The sequence below is a fragment of the Clavelina lepadiformis genome, chromosome 7 (genome assembly GCF_947623445.1).
Source record: "Clavelina lepadiformis chromosome 7, kaClaLepa1.1, whole genome shotgun sequence".
NCBI lineage: Eukaryota > Metazoa > Chordata > Ascidiacea > Aplousobranchia > Clavelinidae > Clavelina > Clavelina lepadiformis.
Window position 1 is genome coordinate 9,387,326 of NC_135246.1, and position 9,293 is coordinate 9,396,618.

Below are 9,293 nucleotides of genomic sequence, written 5' to 3' on the forward strand. Positions count from 1 at the left end.
TAAAGTTTGTTTACTTCTGCAGGCTTACTTTTTTCTGGCGCTGTGTAATTTATTGTTTTTCTATTTGCAAAATTCCGTAATGGATTTTTTGACGCAACTAGTTTGTTATTTTGTTGTGATGAATCTTCCGGTTTTGCATTTTTTGTTTGAAACTATTTGGTCTGGTTAATTCTGTAGCCTAAACTTAAAGGTGTTTTCCAGTGCTCTGTATTTTGTTACAGTAGATTTGTTTTAAAAACGTTATTAAGGAGTAACTGCTCTTCTATCAGATTGCGACTTTTTTGATTTCTTGTTTGGAATTATCTCTAGTTTAACAGATTCCTGTACTTGGATATTTCCAGTCTATTAATTTCTTTTTTCGTTTGCTTCCAACTTTCTTATTATCCTACTTTAAAAACTTCAATTTGTACTGATGCGTAACTGCGATAACTGCTACCAATTTGATTTGTACTAAAAACAAGTTTCACATTAATTTGCACAGCAAGATAAAATGTCAAATTAAATAAAATGAAAACATTGATACATAGTGTGTAAAAAAGGTCACAACTAAGAATAATATAATGAATAATGTATTAAACTTCAATATAAATCGGCTTTCTTGGATTGCATTTCATTGCTCTGCATGAATTATTCAAACACAGATTCACTTTCGCTTTTTATCTCTTTCAAACTTTGGTCGGATCTCAAACGTTGCAGTGACATCGACACGAATGGAGATACTTTGATCTCTTAATTTCCTCTGAATTTCAAGAGGGCCTGGAGAAGTGACCTCAGCAACTGTCAGCATTGATTGCTCTGCATTATTCGTCACACTGTTGGCATCCAGTGACCCAACACCTTTCCATTCACGGACAATGTTTTCCGTAATGAAAATTGGTCGGCCTAATGCTTGGCCCATTAATTTGCAGATTTCAGCAGCTTTCTGCCTTGCGTTTGCAAGAGCAGTGAGACAGGTTTGCTTCCTATACAAAGCGTGTCAATTATATTTTTAACTTTGTATTGTCGTAAACTCGATTAGTAATAAGTTGACTACTAATTTACTGAATATAGGAAATTATGGTAAACGATTGAAAAAATTAATTCAAACAACTGTAACATTTACAAACATATAAATCATTTATTAATTCAATTTGGATTTTTCCTAATTCTTGAAAAGCTATGTTCTCAAAATGTTTCCCTTTATTAATGCACAGTTTAAAGTAATTACTGCAATTATTAGTACTTATATTTTTATGCTAACCTTACAATTAAAATAAGATAAATATATCTGCATAACGTCACATTTGTATTCATTTAATAAGACTTCAGATTTAAAATAACATGCTTTTCAATGCAACGCAAAACTATTGAGCTACTTCAATACCTGGTTGCTTCAATATGCTGCTTATCATGCTGAAGAACTACAGGTAGAACTTTGACACAACTATCTAACTTCTCAGTAAAGAGATTTTTGAGTTGTAAGCATTTATGGAGGTCACTAAAAGAAAAAAGAAGTTTCCAAAATTGCGATAATGAATTTTAGAGACAGCAAACTGTCAGGCCAGCTTTAAAATATAATAGTTTTGAATATCTAAGTTATTTTTTTTGGTAGTAATTATGCTACTATATTAAAAATAACCCAACGATTCAAGTGTATACTTATGAAACAGTGCATCAACTTGAGCCTCCATGTTAAACCATCCTCTTCCTCCAATTCGTGACAGGTTCTTTGTAATTTCTGTATCGTGTTTCTAAAGAGCAGAAACAAATGATTTCACAGTAAACCAAACCTAAAAGGCTAAAACAGCGTTATATGTATGTAGATGTAAAAATAAAATAGCAAACAGATTAAACATACTTGAACACCATGGTTATAGAGTGTTTGTGTGACATATTCAAGGCGTCTTGCTACACTTGCTTTTGCTTCCTCAGATTTGTCTTTCTTGTTTGAGATCAGCACAGTTAAAATGCACTGATCTGGAGGCAAAATAAATTCAGCACTTCCAGATACCTAAATAAAACAATTGTATATATATTATGTGCATTATAATATATCCTTTTTTTATATAGTATGAAACATATGATGCAAATGATGTAGTAGACTGAATTAACAAAATAAAGAAATGATGCAATAAGATAATTAGAAAACTCTCATTGAATTTTTTCAATAATGTCGCTTTTAATGGGTGATGCTTTAATGCATTTTTGAGCACATAACATATACTCAACATAGCATGTTTTAATGATCAAATTACAATAGTTTTACAAAGAAATTTAAACATTTACTTATTTAGCATATGGTAGGAATTTCTTCCAGTGTAATAAAGGAAATAATTTGCTATGAGAGCACAAACAAATGGTTTACCTCCACTTTTCTAGCCTCAGTCTCATTTTCCTGCTTTTCGTCTCCAGCTCTTAGCAACTGGGGTGAAAGATTAGCAAATATATGAGTAGGTTCAAATGAGATCTTCTTTTTAGAGCACATGCCTCTTCAAATTACCACTGTGCTTTATAAAAGTAAGGTGTAAACCTACATTGTATAGATTTATGTTATTTTCACATTAAAGTAGGGTAAGTCATATGCAGCAGGTTGCTTGTCATGCTGCTTGTAAAGCATTGACAAAAAATTTCGAATGCTTAAACTTGTAACAAAGCAAATTGCGCTTTGCAGTTGTTGATACGAAGTTGTTGTCTGTTCAATCGAGTTGCAAACTAAGGTTATCCATATTATCAAAAATAGATGTGGAAAGGAAACACAATAAAAAATTCATTAGAACGTAAGTTTACGGCCATAATGAATCTCTACGCAATACAAGTTTCATTTATTAGAAAATGTAACTGTTTCAAGAAAAAAACATACCTGTTGGAGAGCTACACGGTATTAGAAAATCACTGTATATATAAATTTCCAGTTACTGTGGAAGTATATATGAGAATACATTTTATTTCAAGGCGTTTTAAAACATGTTTTCAGGCAAAAAAGCAAATTGATTGGGCAGAACAAACAGGGAATTGAAAATCAATCTTCCAAAAAATTGACTCACCCCTAAAATGCTGAAACATTTTCTGATTGTCTGTCATTTACACTCTTAAGTACTACTTCATGCTAACAGCTTTTTTAAAAAAAAAACGTTGCTCACGCTCTGCATCATTGATGAAAAAATGAGCATTGTTCGTGCTTTCGCCCTCAAAAATTAAGCGATAAGCAAATAACCCTTCAACAGGAACACGATTGTGTTTCCCTTTTTCTATTTAAAAAAGAGCATTGCTCTCGAGATCATTCCTAAAACAATGGGGTCTAGTACCAAGTGTAAAACCAGATGCGGTCTAGTATACATAGGCATCCTGTCGTTATGCACATGTATATTTGACCAAAAAAATGAACATGCTCAAGTACCCAGCTCTGCTAACTAGACTACCTAGTTAATAACATGCTAATGTAACCTGAGAATTATTACTGGTATTTTATTATTTTTAGTCCGCACTGTTATTATAAGTTTTCGTCCAAATGCTAACCGTATAGTTACGATAGCTAGCTAGGCCTAAACTAGACTAGTTATAACATAATTTGATGAAGTTTATGATGCTAAACTTATCGAATATGCGTTTGGATTAAATTTCTTTTGCTGAAGGGGCCCTAACCAAAGCTGGGACTCAGCGCACTCCACCTTGTAAATCCAGGGCTGATCGTATGGCGAAATAAACAATATAATGCATCGTTGACTTTTCGTCAATTCCCATTACAGCATTAGTTGTGCGATGCTATGAGCTAACATCACGATATTAGCCTATGTAGGCTAGCAAAATAAACAATATGCCCACGAACAATTATTAGTGAACATGTTGGGTCGTGATGGCCTAGCAAACGCATAACATGGTTGTGCACTTCTGCACTAGACCAAAATTTTGCACTGCAAGCATCATAATTTCTCAGTCGAAATGAAACAGCAAGACTTATTGCCGGTTTGTTTTTGGTTTTAAATAAGCTGTTTCGCATCAGCTGATTGAACACTTAAATCAAGCGGCGAAATCACTTTTGAAAAAGGAAATGTGTCTTACTCTTTTACAATGTGTTGGTGCTCTTTGTATATATAGGCCTACGTAACGCCAAGCTAATGACATATACATATATGTTATAAACTGCGACTGATATAAATATATACAAAAACCTTTAGTAATCTTTCGATCATGACAAAAACGATAACTTGGTTCACACCGACAATGCGATTTTTTTAGAAAACCTGCAAGTGGTTCTACGTGCCTACTAATTATTACTAATGCCTTTTCCGAGTCTATAGGACCTGGCTAATATTTCATTCACATTATCGGCAAAATTTTATACGTAAATAGATATTTTTTGGTCGATGTTTGAGATACATTTAAAGTTATCTAGTGTGCTAAAATTAACATAACTTCATCTCTGTATTTGGCTACTTAAATTCACTTTTCCTTTTTTTAACTGTATTGAAAAACAAGCTCTTTAGGTAAAAAATTGCAATAGAATAAATCCCTTCAGCAGAATAAATGTTTGCTTTTGCCTAAAATCTAAACGGACCTACAATCAGATTTTAACTCTTATTCATTGCTCTTATCTGATGACTTTGCAGACCAAGGCAGCCCGACGATAACGTAATAGTCGCATTAAAGATTAATCATTTTCCCAATTGCTTTATGTAATAAAGAAAGAGTGTAGATCAGGTTAACGTTTAATAATTTATAAAACTTGGTTGTTGATCTTTCCGTTTCTTACCAAAAACTTGCCAAGAACAACTATTTTTGATGAATGTAAAGTATGTAGGGTTTAGTGTTATTTTTATATCGCAAGAGGTTAATTTGAGTAGTAATGAAAGTGTTAATTAGCAGCAGTGGCGAAAATCTGAGCAAATTATTTATTTGAGAAAATAGACACCAAAGTGCAGTATTACGCAACAAAAGACATAATTACGCTATATATAAGTTATGTTGTTTCAATCTGTTCCTGGTCCACAATTAAGGACATAACTTGATTTTATTTTCTGGCAAACAACATGCTCCGAAACATCAGGAGAGACGCTTCTAAAGCGCGTCTGTGTGCATCTGTTTGCTCCTAAATGACGATTGCTTTAAAATACGTTTTGTGAATAAAAGTAAAACCACAATGGCTTTTTTGGCAAATAGATGTAGTGTCCTACCGCTACTTAACGTACAAGGTGGCAAACGTTACAGTAGAAATAAAAATGTGATGAAATAAACAAATTTGCTGTAGCCTACTGTTAACTGAGGGCCCTTGTTTAATTCTAAGGCCGAAATAATTCAATCCGTTTAATAAGAAAGGCAATATTTTGCCATTTGTTTAATTAGTTGCCCAAACTACCAAATTGACTTAAGCATGAAATTTGTTGGCAAATTTTAAGTTTTAGCGGTGCCATATCTCTCGAATGGTGAGATTATTATTTCGTAGATGTCTAGGCTAATTATGCGTTCCAATTAAGTGGAAAAAGCTGCAATTGGATACAGATTAACTCAAATTCTGCTTATTGCGAGTAGGCCTGTTGTTTTCACTTGGCTTATAAACAGTAATGACTTTATTACTGTCAAAATTGGATGCCTACAACCGATTAGCTAAGGTTTGGTAAGTCATATCGAAATGGATTTACCCTAATGGCCATGTAACCCTACACATGTAATTAAGTTACATCAATATCTTGTTCAAACGCAAAATACAATACAAAAATAAAAATTATTACTTTGAGTTTAATTGGAACCCGATATCAATTAAAGCATCAACCTAAACCTATACTTGATAAAAATGTTATTGTATGCAAAGTTTCGCTCTATGAATTCAAACTGATCGCCTACATAAAAATCTGTTTCTATATGAGGCAAATGTACAAAGAAATATTTGCGATTAGTATGCCCCATTCTCGTTTATATAAGCAAAAAATTCAATCTCGTTACACATTTTGGGTCTCTATGATCTTTGACAGAATGTTTCTCCGTCAGGAACAACGTGAACCGCTACGGAGGAAGTGATCATAAGATTCTGGCTTTTACCTCGCAAATGCAATTAATTTGCTGACTTTTAGATAACAAATTGTGTTATAATTGTAATGACATATATCGTAATTTACAGTATTGCTTTGTTGCTCTTTTAGCCCATCCCAACGGGTTTATTCAGTATGACATCACGCTATGGTCGGCGTAGCATCGAATCGAAGTAATTTTAAAATATAAATAGTTTGTGTGAACTATAAAGAGCTGCGCGTGTCAATACAATGAATAGACTCACAGTTATTTTCAGTCAATCATTTTAAACTTTACTTAAAATGTAATGAAAGATAAGCGTATAGAACGCGCGGCTAATGCCAAGCAGACTATTTTCATTATGTTTTAGAAAAAAGAGCGACTACCGATATTTCTTGGGTGCCTCCAAAATATATAGGTTCGTTTGATTCGCTTGCACCGCTCAGATCTCTTGGACCGCTTGAACCGCTGAATCGTTTGAATCGCTTGGATTGTGTAAATCACCGCGGATGTTTTGTTTTTAAGTTCATTTTTGTTTTATCATGGTTGCTTTGGTCTTAATGGGGACGGAATGTGCAATCTCTTGTTCGCGCGTTTATTGCCGTATTAGACATTTCTTTTTATTGCACTGATTGCTAATTGCTTGTGCGTTGTGCCACACAGGCTTATATAAGAAAGCCTTTCTGTTTCTATCTATCTGCTACATTGTATAGTGCTTGGTAATTCAACTTACGTGACGTTCTTGATCTTCTTCGTTCTTTATCTTGTGTTGTACCTTAAAAACACAACAGAGATTTTCACTCGTTTTTGTTGTCTCAAAGTATCACCAAACCAGGAGCGCAAAACATAATTGCTAAACAAGAAAGATATCTTTCGTTCACCAGATTGGCACAAAGTCCAGCACTAAACTTATTACCGCCTCGATCGACGTTTTACAAATGTGATATATACCAAAAACATTATAAGTTAATGTTTTCTTAATGAACTGTACGTCTTAAATTTAAGTCAAAAAATTCGTAAACGCCATTTAGCTTACTATTTAGTTCTAACAGCCAATGTTTTTTGCTGCCGCTATTTCACCAAAAAAATTGTGCATTCGAAGCTATGTGTCATAGTTTTTTGTTAAACTAAGTTGGATGTTATAAATTATAATATACTACTCCAGTCTAGATCTAACTTGAATCAAACCCTAAATAACTATAAACTTATAGAATGACTATTTCACTGTAAGTAGGTCACGCAACTCCAGATAGGGTGGTTTTGTTAGGAGAATCGGTCTGCAAAAGTCGACTTAGGTTATTAAGGGTTTTAATTTAAGTTAGATTTAGTTTAGGTTACTATGTTATATCATTTAAGCTAGGTTAACAAGAAATCATGAAAAGTAGCTTTGAACGCACGTATTTCCCTGGTGAAATAGCGCCTAATATTTTGTAACGGAATAAAAAATACCGTAACAATGGTGTTTTCACCAATTGCACGCATTTTAGGGAGAAAAAGCAAGTTTCTCTTTTATTGAACAATTCACCTAACTTAGTTTCGTACGAACACTTTGTTAACAGAAACATTTCGTCAAAATCTTGCATTTGGTAAGTTGCTGCAATGTGCCACCTACTGAATTTGTTGTTTCGATTATTATCAGTTAAGTAGCCTACTAAATACGTGTTCTTGATCCTGCCCTGCCAAACCGACGACGATGGCTTTTATGTTTTCACAATAGCAAATATCAATGCACTGCCAAATTGCACAGAAAAACACTGAATAAACACTGGAGTTGACATGCAACTAATTGTGAATGTATACTGCGCTACTGGACGTATAACAATAACATCCGTCAATGTTACTTGCCGGCTTCTTTTATTCCAAAAGATGAACAAGAAGGATGGTGAAGTTAGATCCTGTTTCGCGGTTATTCCTCGATACTGACGAATCTCAACTCAAGACGTGTATAATTACTGGTGAGTAGTTTTCCTAGGAATGACTTGTATACGTTCAGATAAGCATATATCCAGTTGCTTTATTAATTCGACCGTCTGGGCCAATATCCTGACATTTTAACATGGTCACTGGTCACACGAGTACTACATTTGAGTTCTCCGTTGAAATGCTGGGTGTGTCTGATAGAGATACCGTCTTTTTAAAACATAATTTACTCGAGGCTAAATAGTTATGTATAAAATTTGAAACCAAATAAGGGCATCGCAATGCAACTAAAATAATAAACATGGCGGTTACGTCACAAACGATACTTCTTTGAATGAAAGTAGCTTACTAAAACGAACATATTAATTTTGTTAATTTTTGAAGAAGCTTGAATAATGAATTGGTGATCTCGTTAGCATACTATTTAAAAATTGGCTTGGCTTGGCTATTTAACATATTTGTTGAAGTCTACCTGCACGCAAATATCGACATGGGTGACGTCATCGAATTAGTCAAATATCAAATATCAAGCAATAGGCCTACTCGATCGGGTCTCAGTATTGAAAACATGTTCGACCAAATAATTGGACTCAACTTGGTCTACCCCAATTCTTAGTTTATTTATCCTATATAGGCGTGAAAATAAAAAAGTTCTGTGTGCACTTTCATAATATTGTGCATGCAGGCCATATTGAAAAATGCGGCAGCCGCATGCACGAGGTTTATCAACATGTACTTCGAATTTGTTTATTTTCAAGTTGATTTATAATAAACAAACAAAGATAAGCTGGTTGTTTGACCACTAATTTAAAATAAATAAACAAATAATTGAGGCTTTGGTCCACGCAATGGTGCCTAAATTTGTGTCTTTCGCCACGTATATTGTCTTGTCGAAAACTGCCATACTTTCCACTCAGGCTTGCAGATGCCACTCATTCCTGTATGGCACGCAACTAAATCACAAAATATTGATTACTTGCGCAGACCGTTCGAAAAAAACCTGTTTGCACAACTGAGTTTATTTTGAAAAAGATTTGTGCAGTTACTGTTTTTCTTAGGTAGTTGCGTTGAAAGCATCATCCGCGCACTTAGCACACTTTCGAATCTCGTATGTAGCTGTGATCTGAAATATAGTTGTTCATGCAAGATTAGTAGAAAAATCCACTGGTATAGAAGTCATACTGAAACATCAGTGGTGCTTGCAGGCGAATTTATTTAACCTGCCAAAATTTCGGTGAAATTTCTACTGAAAAATCTAACAAAAAATTAAAAAATTGTTTATAAAACAAGCAACTTAAAAGTAAGTGCTTCAACTGGTAGGCTATAGCCTATAGGCTAAGCTATAAATAACATGAGCAATACCATAAAATGCGGTGTCAAAGGCAATAGGC

General features: G+C 34.0%; 2 protein-coding genes across 3 annotated transcripts in view; one reads left to right on the forward strand and one right to left on the reverse strand.

Annotated features, from left to right (window-relative positions):
* LOC143464550 (uncharacterized) overlaps positions 1-9,293 on the forward strand; it is a 146,405-nt gene that overhangs the window by 90,278 nt on the left and 46,834 nt on the right. The gene's annotated exons all lie outside the window — the stretch shown is intronic.
* LOC143465055 (interleukin-1 receptor-associated kinase 1-binding protein 1 homolog) lies at positions 429-3,095 on the reverse strand. Of its 2 annotated transcripts, none has more exons than XM_076963189.1 (6): positions 2,840-3,095; positions 2,345-2,486; positions 1,838-1,990; positions 1,639-1,730; positions 1,364-1,477; positions 429-962 (listed from the first exon to the last, which is right to left on the reverse strand). In XM_076963189.1, the coding sequence occupies exons 2-6, from the start codon at positions 2,462-2,464 to the stop codon at positions 644-646; spliced, it is 798 nt and encodes a 265-aa protein (XP_076819304.1). In that variant the 5' UTR covers positions 2,465-2,486; positions 2,840-3,095; the 3' UTR covers positions 429-643. The 2 variants fall into 2 exon arrangements, with proteins under 2 accessions (XP_076819304.1, XP_076819302.1); XM_076963187.1 differs by having other exon boundaries at positions 2,345-2,509; positions 2,840-3,092.